The sequence below is a fragment of the Nerophis ophidion genome, linkage group LG06 (assembly GCF_033978795.1).
Source record: "Nerophis ophidion isolate RoL-2023_Sa linkage group LG06, RoL_Noph_v1.0, whole genome shotgun sequence".
NCBI classification, from domain to species: domain Eukaryota; kingdom Metazoa; phylum Chordata; class Actinopteri; order Syngnathiformes; family Syngnathidae; genus Nerophis; species Nerophis ophidion.
Window position 1 is genome coordinate 1,504,794 of NC_084616.1, and position 21,175 is coordinate 1,525,968.

Consider the following 21,175-nt stretch of genomic DNA (forward strand, 5'->3'; position numbering starts at 1 on the left):
AGGAAACTTTGTCCTGCTGCTTCTTTGTCCTCCTAAACATACACACACATGCAGCTAGATGCCAGTAGTGCCATCAATGTTTACTTCTATAGCCCTAAATCACTAGTGTCTCAAAGGGCTGCACAAACCACCACCACATCCTCGGTAGGCCCACATAAGGGCAAGGAAAACTCCCACCCCGTGTTAAGGAACAAAACTAACACATAAAGAGACTATGAACATAAATGGAACAACACTGAGTATGGCTTGAGAGGAGCAGCATGGACTTTGGCATGGAGAGAGTATGAAAAGAACACAAGGACGCCAGCCCGATTGACTGGCAATGGCAGGCTTAAATAATGCCTCTGATTAGTGCTCAGGTAGCAGGAGAGCAACCGCACACTAATCAGAGACAGGTGAATGTAGTTTGCAACCACGGCAACAAAACAAGGGAGTGAAAAAAAAACACAGGAACTTAGAGTCCAGAGGTCAACAGAACATAGCCAAACAAGACATGAGAGTATATATATATATATATATATATATATATATATATATATATATATATATATATATATATACACACATATACACACATACATACACACACACACTTATATATATATATACAGTATGTGTGTGTGTGTGTGTATGTATGTATGTATGTATGTATGTATGTATATAGATATATATACACACACACATATATATATACATATATATGTACACACACAATATATATATATTTATACACACACATATATATATAAATGTACACACACACAATATATATATATATACACACACATACATATATATACATTTACATACATATATACACATATATATCAATCAATCAATATTTATTTATATAGCCCTAAATCACTAGTGCCTCAAAGGGCTGCACAAACCACAACGACATCCTCGGTAGGGCCCACATAAGGGCAAGGAAAAACTCACCCCAGTGGGATGTTGACCATGATGACTATGACAAACCTTGGAGAGGACCACATATATATATATATACACGTGTGTGTATGTATGTGTGTATATATATATATATATATATATATATATATATATACTCATACGGATATATATACATCCATCCATCTTCTACCGCTTATTCCCTTTTGGGGTCGCGGGGGGCGCTGGCGCCTATCTCAGCTACAATCGGGCAGAAGGCGGGGTACACCCTGGACAAGTCGTCACCTCATCACAGGGCCAACCCAGATAGACAACATTCACACACTAGGGACCATTTAGTGTTGCCAATCAACCTATCCCCAGGTACATGTCTTTGGAGGTGGGAGGGGCCTATCCCCAGGTGCATGTCTTTGGAGGTGGGAGGGGCCTATCCCCAGGTGCATGTCTTTGGAGGTGGGAGGAAGCCGGAGTAGAACCCACGCATTCACGGGGAGAACATGCAAACTCCACACAGAAAGATCCCGACCCTGGGATTGAACCCAGGACTGCAGGAACTTCGTATTGTGAGGCAGACGCACTAACCCCTCATATATATATATATATATATATATACACACACACGCACACATATATATACACAATATATACACACTCACATACATAAAAATATATATATACACACACACACAATATATATACATACATATATGTACACATATATATACACATGTATTTACATATATACACATATATATACATAAATATATATATATACACACACAAATATATATATATATATATATATATATATATATATATATATATATACACATGTAGACACACACACACACACACACACATATTATATATATATATTAGGGCTGCGAATCTTTGGGTGTCCCACGATTCGATTCAATATCGATTCTTGTGGTCGCGATTCGATAACATATCGATTTTTTCGATTCCATTCGATTCTCGATTGAAAAACGATTTATTTTCCGATTGAAAAGGATTGTGTATTCATTCAATACATAGATTTTAGCAGGATCTACCCCAGTCTGCTGACATGCTAGTAGAGTAGTAGATTTGTTTAAAAAAAGCTTTTATAATTGTAAAGGACAATGTTTTATCAACTGATTGCAATAATGTAAATTTGTTTGAACTATTAACTATTTTATCTTAGTGAAAACATTGGACACAGTGTGTTGTCCAGCTTATGAGATGCCATGCAAGTGTAAGCCACTGTGACACTATTGTTCTTTTTTTATTATTTTTATAAATGTCTAATGATAATGTCAATGAGGGATTTTTAATCACTGCTATGCTGAAATGATAACTAATATTGATACTGTTGTTGATAATATTCACTACTTTTGTTTTGTTCTGTGTGGTGTTTGTGTCTTCTCTCAATTGTTCTGTTTATTGCAGTTCTGAGTGTTGCTGCCTCAGCTTTGCTTTTGGATTGCATTGTTATGGTATTGTTGTGTAGTGCTTTGTTGGATTGAAAAAAATAAGAATAATTTAAAAAAAATTTAAATAAAAAAATATATAAAAAAATTGATTTTAAAAAAATGAGAATCAATTCTGAATCGCACAACGTATCGCAATTCAAATTTGAATCGATTTTTTCCCCACACCCCTAATATATATATATATATATATATATATGTATATATATATATATATATATATATATATATATGTATATATACATACACATATGATATGATAAAGTATTTTCAAAATAGTTTTATTGCTCTATGAATATATTATATTAAGAATGAATAGTTCCTACTTTAAGGAAACGAGTTTACCACAGACAGGACCGGAACCAATTAATAGCAATAAACTAGGGACCACTGTACAGGTGTGTCTCAATAAATTAGAATATTATTTGTCATTATTTCAGTTCAATTCAAAAGTGAAATATGTATATTTGATTGATTTAGTGAAGAGTTTGAATAAAATATGGCATGTTTGAATAGTTTTGATGGCAGCACCTCAGTCCTCAAATGTGGTCAAGGATTGTACTTCACTAGTAGTTGACTGCTTGAAAGGACAAGTCTGCATGAAATGATCATTGAGTTCAACTTCCATGTTGCCACGCCACCTTGTGGCAGATGTAGAAGAAATATTGCAAGAGATGGTTATTGCTGCACAATTCATGCTTCATGTCCGACTACATTCCAGCTGTGGGCCGCACTTAGTTCAAGGTTCTAGTTTACATTTGGACTACATAGCCCTGCCACGGGCAGCTCGGATAGGCTCCAGCATCCCCCGCCACCCTGAAAGGGACAAGCGGTAAAAAAACTGGAACCAAAGATTTGCAAAAAAAACATTTTTTTGAAAGTAACTTTATGTTTGAAAAAAGAGGTGAGGTTTAAAAAAAGATGTGTTCCTTCCTACTTCTTTTGGGACAGGCTGGAATGAGAAATAAGTTTGCATGTTGGAAATGAAGCCAACTTTAGTTTGGTTGCTTCCTCTCCAGTTGAGGAAAGTGAGAAAGGAGTGAGAGCAGCTCGGCTTCAAGTCAACTAAACTTCATTTATTACCTCCGCCAGGGCTTTGTTTGCTACTTCAAAAACTCTAAAGGTTATGGGCGGATTTTCAGGGAATATCTGAAATGGGACAACTTTTTTTTTATTTTGGGCTTAATGGGGATCATTTGTACACCTCCCCCCACAGAGACAAAGAGAGTGGGTGACTGAGCAGAGGGCTATAAATAACTGCAAAAGTTCTTGAGGACTATTTCCTCAGCTAACAATGTGGCAATACAACTAACTATTCTTCCCCTCTCACCTCATTGGCCTGACCTTCTTCATCTTGGACTCCCTGTAGAAAAATGTCGTCCACCACCGCAAAGCTTCCGAGCGGCTGTGCCAGGGTGCCGCCGTTTTGAGTGGCGGCCAGGCCCTGAATGGCGGCTGGCAGAGTCAGCAGCTGGAACTGAGGGCCCAGCATTTTCACAAAGGTGCTCTCGGCGGACGCCCCCTCCTGACCCGCCACGGTGGACAGCACCGTCAGGTTGGACGCGTCGGCCACCAGCTCCGAGCCGTTGAGCGGCGAGGTCAGCAGGGTGTACCCGCCGAGGTTGGAGGCTGCCGGGGCGCCCGCCACGGTGAGCAGCTTGCCGAGCGCCACGCCGCTCAGATGGCTGAGAGGCAGCGTGACCTGCGTGGGCGCCGGGCTGATGCTGACGGGGCTGGAGATGGAGCGGCCCGACCGTGGGCGCTTGGGCGGCGGCGGGGCGGGCGCCAGGTTCATCAGCACGTTGTTGAGGTGCTGAGATTTGCTCTTCAGCTCCTTGGCTCGCTTCCTGTGCTCGTCACATTGCTGCTCCAGAGCTGTGGCAGGAAACAAACACCAAACGTAAACCCTCACTCTGCCATGGACCTAAATGACCCTCACTCTGCCATGGACCTAAATGACCCTCACTCTGCCATGGACCTAAATGACCCTCACTCTGCCATGGACCTAAATGACCCTCACTCTGCCATGGACCTAAATGACCCTCACTCTGCCATGGACCTAAATGACCCTCACTCTGCCATGGACCTAAATGACCCTCACTCTGCCATGGACCTAAATGACCCTCACTCTGCCATGGACCTAAATGACCCTCACTCTGCCATGGACCTAAATGACCCTCACTCTGCGATGGACCTAAATGACCCTCACTCTGCCATGGACCTAAATGACCCTCACTCTGCCATGGACCTAAATGACCCTCACTCTGCCATGGACCTAAATGACCCTCACTCTGCCATGGACCTAAATGACCCTCACTCTGCCATGGACCTAAATGACCCTCACTCTGCCATGGACCTAAAGACCCTCACTCTGCCATGGACCTAAATGACCCTCACTCTGCCATGGACCTAAATAATAAGTACACAAGTTTGATAAGTACTAAAAGTTTAAATAGCACACATAAGTCATGTCTACTGCTTGTTTGAAAATAGCTGAACATCTCATCACTGCAACTTTGCTGCCCTCGTGTGGCCAACTCCAAGATACGTTTCTTCCATTGAAAGAGTGCACAGTACCTAAAGGACCATAGAAAAAGCGCCTTGAAGGTAGCAGCACTGACCCGCCAGGCTGCTGGTGTACTGCTCCCTGTAGTGGTCCATCTGGCTCTTGTGACTGCTCACAACCTTCTTCACCAGATCCAGCATGCCAAAGTTCTGCACGATGTTATTCAGCAAAGCAGCGTCTGACAAAACAAGGATCAGCACCTCACAAGTCAACCACTGCACTGTGGCGCTCTAACCTTTGACCTGCAGCGGTGGCTGGGACACTCTCTCTTGCAGCCCCTTTAGCAGCTCTTGCAGGTCTTTCTGAAAGTCCTCCATGACCTCCTCCAGCAGCCCCGCCTCCTTCACTGCACGCCAGAATGTTAGCGAGTCCTCTGGCGACAGACAGGCAAACCAGCGGTCATCCACCATCATCATCAGACTTTCTGCAGCTGAGATGAGGACTCACCTCTAATGGCCGTCACCCACTCTGAGGGCTCCTCTGAAACACATCCTCCATTCACTGCAAGGAAAACACAACATGCTCTTTAACATCTTGTCTTTTCCCATTCCGTCTGATAGCAGTCCAATGAGTCAATGGTCCAACATCATTTCTTATTAACCATTCGCAATCAACTTTAGCTGTCTTTAAATTGAAGTGGAGTGGTGCTAATTGGTAATTTGGTGATACAAGGAAGCTCAGGACGTGAGTGGATATCCTTTCTACTCCACTCCTCACTCAACAACTAAAAGAAGTCTTACTTCCTAAAGCGTCCCATGTGTGATGTCTGCATGCATATCACAATGTCATCTAGCCAGCGTCCTTAGCATGAGCTAATATGCTAACACATTCACCAGTGACGGTGTTAGTATTATTAACTAACAAAGACATTCTTTGTGGAGTGTTTCACTTTCACAAATTCCTCAGTAAATTCACCAAAATGTCAGCGTGGAGTTACTGAGTCTGTTTAGCTGATTGGAGAGTTAGCTTCCATGACCACGACTTCTGTTTTGTTTGATCAGCCGTTTTACTGTCCTGTTATACATACCATTTGGAAACAATTCAGGTGTGTAAATAGACATTTACAGAATACTTTCACAAGATAAACATGTGTGGCTAATATATGGAAAACTATTTTTTCCTGGAACGTGTTGTTGTCAGCTTATATGCGGTGGGCTCTATAGTCCAGAAAGTCCGGTGTATAAGAGGGACCAAATATTAGAAAAGCGATGCTACAGTTGCACTCTGCTGCAAAAATAATGATTAAAAGCTTTTGAAAAAGAATACAAGGACACTTCAGGCAGCAGGCCACAACATAATAAAGAACAAAAAAGGGGTCATGGCAACACTCCTTAAGCAGCTTGTGACGCATAGACCTAGACCAAGGACCAGTTCAAACACAGCCAGTCTTCACAAAGCTTTGTGGGTATGTGACCTCCACCAAGGCCAAACACTGCTTCTGTAGCACATGCAACACGGCATAGGAGGAGTCTTCTTTAGACTTTGTGTGGTCTTAAAAGGACAAACGCAGTGTTCAAGATGGTGTACTCACAGCAGGACGTGGACGAGGCCGCTTCAGCAGTCTGATCGGAGCTGACCGACACTTTGTTCGCCACCACGTCGATCTTGGTGCTGCGGCACGTGTTGGAGCACACCTTGGCGTGCTGGTAGAAGTCCAGCTCGCCGGAGTCCATGATCTTCCTGAGGAGGGACTAGTGTTGACATGTTTGCTTCGGAGGGCACAGAACATGCTGAAATAATCACTGCTTAATGCTATAAATAAGTACAGTAGAAGTATAGTTGTCAGCTCCAATTAACGGCCAACTAGCGATTAGCGTACCAGTTGTCAGTTGACAATTAGACCATCAGTTGTCCGCTAACAATTAGCGCATCCTTTGTCAGCAAAGGATTAGTGCAGGAAGTGTCTGGTCTGCATGCCATTCACGCACAGCTTTTCAGCTAGCGAGAACTTCAGTTAAAGTAGCAATGATAGTCACACACACACTAGGTGTGGTGAAATTTGTCCTCTGCATTTGACCCATCCCCTTGTTCACCCCCTGGGAGGTGAGGGGAGCAGTGAGCAGCAGCGGTGGCTGCGCCCAGGAATCATTTTTGGTGATTTAACCCCCAATTCCAAGCCTTGATTCTGAGTGCCAAGCAGGGAGGTAATGGCTCCCATTTTTATAGTCTTTGGTATGACTTGCCTGGGGTTTGAACTCACAACCCACCCATCTCAGGGCAGGACACTCTAACCACTAGGCCAGTGGTTCTCAACCTTTTTCAGTGATGTACCCCCTGTGTACATTTTTTTCATTCAAGTACCCCCTAATCAGAGCAAAGCATTTTTGGTTAAAAAGAGGAGCTAAAGAAGTAAAATACAGCACTATGTCATCACTTTCTGATTTATTAAATTGTATAACAGTGCAAAATATTGCTCATTTGTAGTGGTCTTTCTTCAACTATTTGAAAAAAAAAGATATAAAAATGAGTAAAAACTTGTTGAAAAATAAACAAATGATTAAATTCTAAATGCAGATTTCTCCACATAGAAGTAATCATCAACTTAAAGAGCCCTCTTTGGGGATTGTAATAGAGATCCATCTGGATTCATCAACTTACTTCTAAACATTTATGCACAAAAGAAATCTTTAACATCAATATTTATGGAACATGTCCACAAACAATCTAGCTGTCAACACTGAATATTGCATTGTTGCATTTCTTTTCACACTTTATGAACTTACATTCATATTTTGTTGAAGTATTGATCAATAAATATATTATAAAGGATTTTTTAATTGTTGCTAGTTTTAGAACATTTAAAAAAAACCTCACATACCCCTTGGCCTACCTTCAAGTCCCCCATTTGAGAAGCAGTGCACTCGGCCACTGAGTAGGTCCCACAAGTTGTCAGCAAGTGAATAGTGCGGCACTTTCCAGACAGCAATTAGTGTGCTAGTTGCCAGCTAGTAATTAGCGCACCAAGTGTTATTTAGCAATGATGGTGCTAGTTGTCAGTTGTACTATATTATTTCAACATGGGAGCATTGCACTATTGCTAGGTACCTTTAGGACCACTTTAATTATAAAGACAATTCCATAGAAGATGTACAAGTAGGGGTCCCTGCTCCATCAGTTTGATGGCACAGACAATGACATGTACTTTATGCCTATTACAAACAGAGAAGCAGTTTATAATTGCTCTTTAACCCATTACTTGATTCATTGAAGGAATTTTTAGAAGAACATACTTGATAGCTGCAGCTCTAGCATTTTGTTCATCCACTTATGCTAGCGATGCAGAGTGACAGCAGAACAATGAAATGCTCTTTCTGAAGATGGCAGAAGTCTGCATAATCTGTTGGTTGCCACTCATAAAACAGATGAAGATAGAAAAACGTTTGGTTTCCACTCATGACACAGAAAGGGATGGAAGAACTATGTTTTGGCACAGGCGCCTTAACAATCTAATCTGGGCTATTGATTACTAAATATTTGATCCAGACCTGAGCATGTTGCCGTTGAATCGAATGGCTCTTTTCCAGTCCTTCAAGGTGGACTTGCCTGCTAAACATACAAACTCCTTTGGGCTGATGAGTTGCTCGTTGAACTAAAAAAAGACAAACAAAGCATTTTTTAGATGAATCCATAAATATAAACATATATATATATATATATATATATATATGTCAACCATGATAGGACCTGCTTTGCATAATATATGTGACCACTCCTTTTAGAGGCGGCCTCAGTGATGTTGCCTATGGAACTCTGAATAAAAAGAGGGATGCGGGAGTTGAACCTTAGAGCGTAGGGCGAGACTGGGACTAAGTGTTCAGATCCATGCGTTCTCCTCATGAGCTTTATTGAACTCTGTCTCTGCTTGGTTCCTTGCTTCTTGTCTGATTAATAGTGTTTGAACCTGACACATATACATATATATATATATATACATATATATATATATATACACATATATATATGTATATATATATATATAAACCATGATAGGTCAGTCAGTAAAGACTAGGGTTTATGAAGAAAAAGAAGAAGATCCAAGTTCCCATGAAGAGGTACAAGTTTAATTCTAAGAGACTGAAAGTAACTTTGCCAAGCCCAGTTGTCCATGATGTTATAGAATAGAAGTGGAACACTTCACCAAATCCAAAGTTAGGATGTTATCACTCCTTTGGGTTAGAATGCACATTGGGTTTTTTTAAACACCCAGACTACACATAATAGTCCCATAATCTTGATGATTGATCTGTTGTGGGTCTTACACAATTACCTTATTAAATAAAACTTCAAAACTTCTCCTAAATCTCTGACTTTTGAATGATGTACTAAGAACTGCTTGAAAAAGATGCCCATCCATCCATCCATCATCTTCCGCTTATCCGAGGTCGGGTCGCGGGGGCAGCAGCCTAAGCAGGGAAGCCCAGACTTCCCTATCTCCAGCCACTTCGTCTAGCTCTTCCCGGGGGATCCCGAGGCGTTCCCAGGCCAGCCGGGAGACATAGTCTTCCCAACGTGTCCTGGGTCTTCCCCGTGGCCTCCTACCAGCTGGACGTGCCCTAAACACATCCCTAGGGAGGCGTTCGGGTGGCATCCTGACCAGATGCCCGAACCACCTCATCTGGCTCCTCTCGATGTGGAGGAGCAGCGGCTTTACGTTGAGCTCCTCCCGGATGGCAGAGCTTCTCACCCTATCTCTAAGGGAGAGCCCCGCCACCCGGCGGAGGAAACTCATTTCGGCCGCTTGTACCCGTGATCTTATCCTTTCGGTCATGACCCAAAGCTCATGACCATAGGTGAGGATGGGAACGTAGATCGACCGGTAAATTGAGAGCTTTGCCTTCCGGCTCAGCTCCTTCTTCACCACAACGGATCGATACAACGTCCGCATTACTGAAGACGCCGCACCGATCCGCCTGTCGATCTCACGATCCACTCTTCCCCCACTCGTGAACAAGACTCCTAGGTACTTGAACTCCTCCACTTGGGGCAGGGTCTCCTCCCCAACCCGGAGATGGCACTCCACCCTTTTCCGGGCGAGAACCATGGACTCGGACTTGGAGGTGCTGATTCTCATTCCGGTCGCTTCACACTCGGCTGCGAACCGATCCAGTGAGAGCTGAAGATCCCGGCCAGATGAAGCCATCAGGACTACATCATCTGCAAAAAGCAGAGACCTAATCCCGTGGCCACCAAACCGGAACCCCTCAACGCCTTGACTGCGCCTAGAAATTCTGTCCATAAAAGTTATGAACAGAATGGGTGACAAAGGACAGCCTTGGCGGAGTCCAACCCTCACTGGAAATGTGTTCCACTTACTGCCGGCAATGCGGACCAAGTTCTGACACTGATCATACAGGGAGCGGACCGCCACAATAAGACATTCCGATACCCCATACTCTCTGAGCACTCCCCACAGGACTTCCCGAGGGACACGGTCGAATGCCTTCTCCAAGTCCACAAAGCACATGTAGACTGGTTGGGCAAACTCCCATGCACCCTCAAGAACCCTGCCGAGAGTATAGAGCTGGTCCACAGTTCCACGACCAGGACGAAAACCACACTGTTCCTCCTGAATCCGAGGTTCGACTATCCGGCGTAGCCTCCTCTCCAGTACACCTGAATAAACCTTACCGGGAAGGCTGAGGAGTGTGATCCCACGATAGTTGGAACACACCCTCCGGTCCCCCTTCTTAAAGAGAGGGACCACCACCCCGGTCTGCCAATCCAGAGGTACCGCCCCCGATGTCCACGCGATGCTGCAGAGTCTTGTCAACCAAGACAGCCCCACAGCATCCAGAGCCTTAAGGAACTCCGGGCGGATCTCATCCACCCCTGGGGCCTTGCCACCGAGGAGCTTTTTAACTACCTCAGCGACCTCAGCCCCAGAAATAGGAGAGTCCACCACAGATTCCCCAGGCACCGCTTCCTCAAAGAAAGACGTGTTGGTGGGATTGAGGAGGTCTTCGAAGTATTCCCTCCACCGATCCACAACATCCGCAGTCGAAGTCAGCAGAACACCATCCGCAAAAAGATGCATTTGTTATTATTTCATCTTCAACTTTCCAGCAAAGAAGTTTAGCATGCTAGTTAGGGCTGGGCAATAAAACAATATCAATATATATCGCCATAGACTCATAACCGATATCAATAAAAATGCCTTTAGTAAAAAATGTTAAGGTTTTTTCTAATTTTTTGTGGGAAGAAAGGTGAGGTTTGGAAGCAAGGTTGGTTGCATGAACAAAGACATTCGCTCTCCGGAGGCCGAGCAACGCAGGAAGTGATCAGTGAACAGTGGGCGTGGCACGCTAGCAGACAATCAGGAGACAGTATCGACTATCAAGTTTGCTTGTGGGATCTGAACCCAGGATGTGCTTGTGGCTTGTGCAGCCCTTTGAGACACTTGTGATTTAGGGCTTTGGAAATAAACATTGATTGATTGGTTGATTGATTGATTGGTTGATTGGTTGATTCTTTGCATGGAGTGAGAAGATAAAATCCAAAAGAAGAAATTGTGGATAAAAGAGGAAAAGTCACCTGGACAGACTTTTTTGGATTTTTAAAAAAAGGAGCGTAGTCAGACCAATGTGGTGTGTACATGATGCAAGGCAAGAGCGCTAATACCACACCACCCTTTAGAGCACAGCTGTAACTTCCTGCAGAAAGTAGTTCTTCTCAGGTTTCTATGTTTACATTTCCACACTTTGTACTATTTTCTTACACTTTATCAAGCATTTCTTACATATTCATGATTTTAACACCTTTAAGTGTTCAATGTGATTTGACTATTTTGTATACATTTCCTTTCCTTTCCGCCTTGATAGCTGAGGGATTATAATCAGAGGAAGTTCCATTTGAATGAAAATGTTTATATATATATATTTTTTTTTTTAACCTCCCGGTCCTTATTTGGAATAGTTGATGAAATAAATCAATAATGTTGACTATAAGACACTTTTTCCCCACTAACTGTTCCATATAAGTTGCTGATATTGTTATTGTTGTGTTTGCTGTTGTTGTTTTTGTCTCTCTGTCTAATCCCCCTCTTAACCCCACAATTTCCCCTCTGTCTTCCTTTTTTTCTCTTCCTATCCCCTCCTGCTCCGGCCCGGCTGCACCAAATGATAATATAAATACATTTAATAAAGTCAAATTGAAATAAGGCAACAAGAGAAGTATCCTACACTTCTCTTTTGTAAAGTCAATCTGAACAGCCAATATGGGCATCTACATCTACATCTACATCTACATCTACATCTACATCTACATCAACTATATGATTTCCCTGAGAAGCTGGACAGGACCAAAACTAAATAAATAAAAATAAGTTGCTGGTCTTCATGTCCATGTGAGTATTGTCAACAAGAGGTGGCGTGGACTTACCTCCACACATTTCACGTTAATCCCCGGGCAGACAAACTTCTTCCACAGCAGCGTGGCTTTGCTGTCGCCACAGGTGATGGGGTAGAAGACATCAGCTTCCATATCCACTTCCTCTGTCAACTTCACTGCAGACAAAAGAAGTCAAACTCTCCTCCATCTTTACACCAAAGCTCATATTTATTCCAAAGTACCAATCACAGCTTCTTGGCTGGACAGGTCATGTCTTTTACTCGGATCTTCTGTTTCTTCTTGAGCGGCAGCAAGGTCTTCCTCTCTGAAACGTCAGAAAGAAAAGATAGGTGGCGCTGTCATGGCCGGTGATATCGCCCACCGCCCTGCCGCCGAGTGGCTGCAAACCTGGCCTGATGCGCCGTCTCCAGCTCACTTTCATCCTCCTCCTTCCCACTGGCGTCCTCCGCCGTTGTGACCGTCACCACCTCCGTCCTTTTCGCCGAGGGTGAGGCCATGGTGCGGCGCTGGAGTGCACAAGGACAATTGTAACAAAACCAATGGAAACATCACTAAAGTTTTATAGCTGGTGGATTCATACTACTAGAATAGAAGAGAGTAGTATTGTCATTATTACAGTCAACAGGTTCAAACAACAACATTGGAGCACATCCCCTAAGGTGCATACACAATAATATAGTAAGATAAATAGTAAAAAAGAAGATATGTATCTATATATATATATATATATATATATATATATATATATATATATATATATGTAGGTGTGGGAAAAATCACAAGACTACTTTGTCTCTACAGAACTGTTTCATGAGGGGTTCCCTCAATCATCAGATTTTTTTTTTTAAATCTCCTGATGATTGAGGGAACCCCTCATGAAACAGTTCTGTAGAGATGAAGTAGTCTTGTGATTTTTCCCACACCTACATATTGCGCTCTACCACGGTATCGAGCAATATTCTCTGGATAATCCAATCAAGACATATTTATATATATATATATATATATATATATATATATATATACACATGTATGCGTGCATATACACATGTGTATATGCACTAATATATACTAATAGTTGAGTATTGGCCGATACTGATATTAATGTGATCATAGTACGTATCATTTAGTAGTGTGGGATGTTAGAAAAGGTTTGATCAAGTAAAAATAGTCAAACAGAACACTGACCTTAGACAGGTATAAAATAGACTAAACATGTACCCCAGTAGCAATATAAAACATATATGTAATATTTACGTAATATATGTACAGTATATGATAAATACTGATATATTATATTATATGTTTATATTATATGTACAATACATAACAATTACCATTTACAATATGACAGTATATCTAACAGCTGCAGCCTGAAATAGAGAGTAGATCCAGCAGAAAATATGCATGATAAAGAAAGAGAGGTAGCTAACGTGTCAGGTGTCAGGTGTCAGGTAACAGACAGATATCATCTATTGCTGTATGGCCAGTGATTATACAGCTGGGTGGAGTGCGGAATGAAGGAGTTCTTGAATCAAACTATTTATTATTAACCCTCAGGAATGGACCTATGCAGTCATTAAGTTGAAGTGGAGTACTAATTAGTTTTCTTTTGGAAAACTTTGTAGTCGAAGGCATTTAAGCGCAAGATGCAGTAAAGTAAATGATGCGGACACATTTGTTACTGGATACTTCCTACTACACTTCTGCCTCGGAGACTTTGTATGTGTTGGTAACTGGAATTGTTTGTTCGTAGTGACAAATGTCTTGTTTTTACACCGCAATATATTACCTATGTCTCGTTTAAGTGCTTAGCTGTTGTGTAGCTGCTAGCTCCTGGTAGCCTATAGCCTAGCATGTTTAGCTTCTGTCAATGACTTGACTAAAACTGAAGAACACTCAATTTCAGATTGAAGATGATATCATCCAGTATCAACACTGGATCAGCCTTCAAAATGTGTAGAACATGAGTGTCATTAAAAAGTCAGATTGGATTTCTTTTGAAAAAAGGCTAAAAGCGACCATTACAAATAAAGTACATGTGTGTGTATTCATCACCACGATACACAAATACTCACAACGTACTATCTTTATATCGAAATCTACACTCCAGCTGTAAAAAGTAGAAGTTACACATTTATGCGTCGGTCTGCCAAATAGCTTTTAAATGGATCGATTGACACACGGAATTATTTGGGAATCGATTGCCCGCTCGTTTGTTTTCCAACTTAAGATTTCCCGCCACTTCCCAGGCTCATTTCATGCATGGAATCAATTAAAGATAGACCTTTGTTTAGCAAGCATTGAAAAATTAAAGATAGACCTTTGTTTAGCGAGCATTGAAAAATTAAAGATAGACCTTTGTTTAGCGAGCATTGAACAATTAAAGATAGACCTTTGTTTAGCGAGCATTGAACAATTAAAGATAGACCTTTGTTTAGCGAGCATTGAACAATTAAAGATAGACCTTTGTTTAGCAAGCATTGAACAATTAAAGATAGACCTTTGTTTAGCGAGCATTGAACAATTAAAGATAGACCTTTGTTTAGCAAGCATTGAACAATTAAAGATAGACCTTTGTTTAGCGAGCATTGAACAATTAAAGATAGACATTTGTTTAGCGAGCATTGAACAATTAAAGATAGACCTTTGTTTAGCGAGCATTGAACAATTAAAGATAGACATTTGTTTAGCGAGCATTGAACAATTAAAGGTAGACATTTGTTTAGCGAGCATTGAACAATTAAAGATAGACCTTTGTTTGGCAAGCATTGAAAAATTAAAGATAGACCTTTGTTTAGCAAGCATTGAACAATTAAAGATAGACCTTTGTTTAGCAAGCATTGAACAATTAAAGATAGACCTTTGTTTAGCGAGCATTGAACAATTAAAGATAGACCTTTGTTTAGCAAGCATTGAAAAATTAAAGATAGACCTTTGTTTAGCGAGCATTGAACAATTAAAGATAGACATTTGTTTAGCGAGCATTGAACAATTAAAGATAGACCTTTGTTTAGCGAGCATTGAACAATTAAAGATAGACATTTGTTTAGCGAGCATTGAACAATTAAAGGTAGACATTTGTTTAGCGAGCATTGAACAATTAAAGATAGACCTTTGTTTGGCAAGCATTGAAAAATTAAAGATAGACCTTTGTTTAGCAAGCATTGAACAATTAAAGATAGACCTTTGTTTAGCAAGCATTGAACAATTAAAGATAGACTTTTGTTTAGCAAGCATTGAACAATTAAAGATAGACCTTTGTTTAGCAAGCATTGAACAATTAAAGATAGACCTTTGTTTAGCGAGCATTGAACAATTAAAGATAGACCTTTGTTTAGCAAGCATTGAACAATTAAAGATAGACTTTTGTTTAACAAGCATTGAATATTTAAAGATAGACTTTTGTTTAGCAAGCATTGAATATTTAAAGATAGACTTTTGTTTAGCAAGCATTGAACAATTAAAGATAGACCTTTGTTTAGCAAGCATTGAACAATTAAAGATAGACCTTTGTTTGGCAAGCATTGAAAAATTAAAGATAGACCTTTGTTTAGCAAGCATTGAACAATTAAAGATAGACCTTTGTTTAGCAAGCATTGAACAATTAAAGATAGACCTTTGTTTAGCGAGCATTGAACAATTAAAGATAGACCTTTGTTTAGCAAGCATTGAACAATTAAAGATAGACCTTTGTTTAGCGAGCATTGAACAATTAAAGATAGACCTTTGTTTAGCAAGCATTGAAAAATTAAAGATAGACCTTTGTTTAGCGAGCATTGAACAATTAAAGATAGACATTTGTTTAGCGAGCATTGAACAATTAAAGATAGACCTTTGTTTAGCGAGCATTGAACAATTAAAGATAGACATTTGTTTAGCGAGCATTGAACAATTAAAGGTAGACATTTGTTTAGCGAGCATTGAACAATTAAAGATAGACCTTTGTTTGGCAAGCATTGAAAAATTAAAGATAGACCTTTGTTTAGCAAGCATTGAACAATTAAAGATAGACCTTTGTTTAGCAAGCATTGAACAATTAAAGATAGACTTTTGTTTAGCAAGCATTGAACAATTAAAGATAGACCTTTGTTTAGCAAGCATTGAACAATTAAAGATAGACCTTTGTTTAGCGAGCATTGAACAATTAAAGATAGACCTTTGTTTAGCAAGCATTGAACAATTAAAGATAGACTTTTGTTTAACAAGCATTGAATATTGAAAGATAGACTTTTGTTTAGCAAGCATTGAATATTTAAAGATAGACTTTTGTTTAGCAAGCATTGAACAATTAAAGATAGACATTTGTTTAGCGAGCATTGAACAATTAAAGATAGACCTTTGTTTGGCAAGCATTGAAAAATTAAAGATAGACCTTTGTTTAGCAAGCATTGAACAATTAAAGATAGACCTTTGTTTAGCAAGCATTGAACAATTAAAGATAGACCTTTGTTTAGCGAGCATTGAACAATTAAAGATAGACCTTTGTTTAGCAAGCATTGAACAATTAAAGATAGACCTTTGTTTAGCAAGCATTGAACAATTAAAGATAGACCTTTGTTTAGCAAGCATTGAACAATTAAAGATAGACCTTTGTTTAGCGAGCATTGAACAATTAAAGATAGACCTTTGTTTAGCAAGCATTGAAAAATTAAAGATAGACCTTTGTTTAGCGAGCATTGAACAATTAAAGATAGACATTTGTTTAGCGAGCATTGAACAATTAAAGATAGACCTTTGTTTAGCGAGCATTGAACAATTAAAGATAGACAATTGTTTAGCGAGCATTGAACAATTAAAGGTAGACATTTGTTTAGCGAGCATTGAACAATTAAAGATAGACCTTTGTTTGGCAAGCATTGAAAAATTAAAGATAGACCTTTGTTTAGCAAGCATTGAACAATTAAAGATAGACCTTTGTTTAGCAAGCATTGAACAATTAAAGATAGACTTTTGTTTAGCAAGCATTGAACAATTAAAGATAGACCTTTGTTTAGCAAGCATTGAACAATTAAAGATAGACCTTTGTTTAGCGAGCATTGAACAATTAAAGATAGACCTTTGTTTAGCAAGCATTGAACAATTAAAGATAGACTTTTGTTTAACAAGCATTGAATATTTAAAGATAGACTTTTGTTTAGCAAGCATTGAATATTTAAAGATAGACTTTTGTTTAGCAAGCATTGAACAATTAAAGATAGACCTTTGTTTAGCAAGCATTGAACAATTAAAGATAGACCTTTGTTTAGCAAGCATTGAACAATTAAAGATAGACTTTTGTTCAACAAGCATTGAATATTTAAAGATAGACTTTTGTTTAGCAAGCATTGAATATTTAAAGATAGATCTTTGTTTAGCAAGCTTTTTAATGATACCAACCTGTTTTGAAATGGAGTGAATATCCTTAACAAAATGGTCACATCTAAAATCTTGAGCACCCTTGACTTTGTATTGATGAAGTTGAGCATCATTTCTTTAACACCTATCACAGAAAACTAAATGGTACATCTTTCACTGGAGTGTCCTGTTGGAAAAAACTGGCCTTGTGTAAATAAAGTGTTGTTGTTTTTTGTTGTTTTTTTACAGACATACCTATAGAAGTGATTTGTGTGACGAATTATGTCAACATGTCATCCTTTTCTCTTTATAATTTGCCTTTTTGTTCTATGTTTCCAATGTTTTGCTTGTTCATTTTGTTTTCTCCATAGGCTCCAGCACCCCCTGTGACCCCAAAAATGGGACAAGCGGTAGAAATTGGATGGATGGATGGTTGGATGGATGAATGGATGGATGAATGGATGGATGGATGGTTGGATGGATGGATGAATGGATGGATGGTTGGATGGATGGATGGATGGATGGTTGGATGGATGGATGAATGGATGGATAGATGGATGGATTCCACAAATGCACTTTGAACACCACTGGGGAACACACTTACAATAGCAATGATAATAATTATTGACAGTGCAAATACCAACTATTATACACTTCAAAATAGCTTTTGAGCTCTAAAAATGTGTACTTGCTCTGATAAACATAAAGAAATAGCTGCTCATATTAAATGAAGTTTATTCTAAAGCCCATTGAAATGTAGCAGAGTGCTGCTTCAAAGATAACACGAGGAAAAGGAGCAAACACAACACAAACAGAGCACGATAAGAAATAAATCAATAAAAAATAGAAAGCGGTTGACAGCAAGTGCATGAAGGAAGGCCACAGCAGGATGGACATCACGCCGTGTCAGCACTGGCGGACTTTATTTTGAAAGGAATCTTACCTTCCGTGTAGCACTGATGCTAGTTAGCCTCCTAGCTTAGCCGAAGGAGCGGTAAGGCGAGCAAAATGGTTGCAAAGGCCAGTTAAAGTTGGCAGCTAACAGAGCGGAGGAGTGAGCAGCGACCTACTTCTGATCTTCCAACCTCCTCTAAACGGATAAAAGTGCTGCTTGAAGTCCAAATGTTCATCTTCTTTGCTATGACTTCCTCCAGGAACATGACACGTGACACAAGACACGTGACGCACACGTGTCTTCTTCTGGACGCGCCATAAAGTCCTTTGGAAGTGACCAGCGCCACCTGGCGTCGACTGTACTCTTAGGGACTGTCAATAAATGAGGAGAGTTTGTTAAAAAAAAAAAAAAATATATATATATATATATATATATATATATATATATATATACTGTGTATATATACGGTACATGCTTCACAGTAGGTATGGTGTTCTTGGGATGCAACTCAGTATTCTTCTTCCTCCAAACACCACCAGTTGAGTTTATACCAAAAAGTTCTATTTTGGTTTCATCTGACCACATGACATTCTCCCAATCCTCTGCTGTATCATCCATGTATCCATTTTGGTATCAACTCAACTGGTCGTGTTTGGAGGAAGAAGAGTACAACCCATTTATTTACTGAGTTGCATCCCAAGAACACCACACCTACTGTGACGCATGGGGGTGGAAACATCATGCTTTGGGGCTGTTTTTCTGCTAAGGGGACAGGACGATTGATCCGTGTTAAGGAAAGAATGAATGGGGCCATGTATCCTGAGATTTGGAGCCAAAACCTCCTTCCATCAGTGAGAGCTTTGAATGCTTGACCAAATACTTATTTTCCACCATCATTTACTAATACATTCTTTAAAATTCCTACAATGTGAATTCCTGGATTTCTGTCTCTCACAGTTGAAGTGTACCTATGATGAAAATGACACACCTCTGTCATCATTTGAAGTGGGAGAACTTGCACAATCGCTGGCTGACTAAATACTTTTATGCCCCACTGTATATATATATATATATATATATATATATATATATATATATATATATATATATATATATATATATATATATATCTTCAAAACCAAAAATGTTATAATTTATTGGATGTTATATACATTTGTTATATACAAAATATATATATGTTTTACAACCGATCAGGGGTGTCCAAAGTGTGTATATCCATCCATCCATTTTATAACGCAATTTCCCTCTTGGGGTAGCTGGAGCCTATCCCAGCTGCATTCAGGTGGAAGGCGGGCTGCTGCGTGCTCTCGTGGTTGCTGCGTTTTCCTTGATTTCCTGCATTGAAGAAAGCTAGCGTAGTCTACCCAGGGACTTTGATTATGTGTTCAACTTGGCCTATAAAGCTGATTCTGATTGGAAGTGTCCCTTTGCATTAAACACAACTCTGACTCAAACTAGTCATGCCTTTAAATGCTATCTGTACCTCATAAAGATGGTATTAACACTACCTAAGTTACCTTTTATCATTATGATTCCCTTTATAAAATACTAATTGAGTGGCACACTACTAAAAAAAATTCTCGATGTAGGATTGTTTCCAAACCGTTTATATATTTTGCCAACATTAAAATAGGATGTACTATGCAACACTAATTTTAACAATACTACATATATTACTTTATACACAGAGCCTCTGCAAAGTATTCACAGCACTTAAACTTTTCCATGTTGTATTATGTTACAACCTTATTCTAAAATGGAATACAGTCATTTTTGTCCTCAAAATTCTACAGACAATAGCCCATAATGACCATGTGAAAATGTTTTTTAAAAAGTATTTTATTGAAAATAAAAAAATGAAAAAAAATCACAGGTAAATAATTATTCCGCTCTTTTGCTCAATACTTGGTTGATGCACCTTTGGCAGCAATTACAGCCTCAAGTCTTTTTGAGCACGAAGACACAAGCTTGGCACACCTATTTTTGGGCAGTTTTGCCCATTCCAAGCGTTGGGTTTGATTCAGGATATTTCTGTACATTGTTGCACGCAGAAATGTTTTCACATTTGATCATCAATCAAAGTGGAAGGATAATGATAAACAAAGCAATTTCAATTTGAACGTTGCATATTTTTGTTGCTTGGGCCCTAATTATTTCTAGATCCAATGACCTGAAATCATTTTATCTGTATTTTACCCTCCACTCATCCATTTACTACCGCTTGTCCCTTTCGGGGTCACGGGGGGTGCTGGAGCCTATCTAAAAGTGTTTATATTAAAACTTATATTACATCCAATAAATCATCAGATTTTAAAATAATGGCAGCGTAAGATATTTCTGAATGGACCTGATTTTCTTAGCAAGTTATCGAGGAATTGGTGGTGTGATTTAAAAGATACAGAGTTTTAACAACTCTCTTCAACACAGTTATAATTTATTGACGGTCCCTAAATACAACCCCGCAATGAGAGCGGCACTTTCCTCCAAAGCTCCCCGCAGCAGGAGGGTGCAGTCCGGGCACAGTGAGGCGGGAGCTGCCGCGGGAGCTACGGAGCTCAATAGTCTGACGGCTATTGTACTGCTGTGTACTGCAGGTCTGAACCGCCGTCCACTAGGTGGCGGTCTTGTGGCTAA

At 39.8% G+C, this 21,175-nt stretch overlaps 1 protein-coding gene across 2 annotated transcripts; it reads right to left on the reverse strand.

Annotated features, from left to right (window-relative positions):
- Nucleotides 1–3,430: 3,430 nt before the first annotated feature.
- Nucleotides 3,431–18,836, reverse strand: LOC133554043 (glucocorticoid modulatory element-binding protein 2-like). 2 transcript variants are annotated; one of them, XM_061902386.1, is made up of 10 exons: nt 18,696–18,836; nt 12,676–12,794; nt 12,510–12,592; nt 12,319–12,443; nt 8,427–8,530; nt 6,473–6,621; nt 5,389–5,442; nt 5,177–5,314; nt 4,997–5,119; nt 3,431–4,250 (listed from the first exon to the last, which is right to left on the reverse strand). In XM_061902386.1, the coding sequence occupies exons 1-10, from the start codon at nt 18,783–18,785 to the stop codon at nt 3,688–3,690; spliced, it is 1,548 nt and encodes a 515-aa protein (XP_061758370.1). In that variant the 5' UTR covers nt 18,786–18,836; the 3' UTR covers nt 3,431–3,687. The 2 variants fall into 2 exon arrangements, with proteins under 2 accessions (XP_061758370.1, XP_061758371.1); XM_061902387.1 differs by having other exon boundaries at nt 18,569–18,825.
- Between the last annotated feature and the right edge of the window lie 2,339 nt (nt 18,837–21,175).

Coding starts and splice junctions, on each gene's coding strand:
- LOC133554043 (XM_061902386.1), bottom strand. CDS start 18,785: ATGTTCCTGGAGGAAGTCATAGCAAAGAAGATGAACATTTGGACTTCA. Junction 8,531..12,318: donor TTAACGTGAAATGTGTGGAG/GTAAGTCCACGC, acceptor GTCTTTTTTTAG/TTCAACGAGCAACTCATCAG. Junction 5,120..5,176: donor GCCACCGCTGCAGGTCAAAG/GTTAGAGCGCCA, acceptor TTGTTTTGTCAG/ACGCTGCTTTGCTGAATAAC.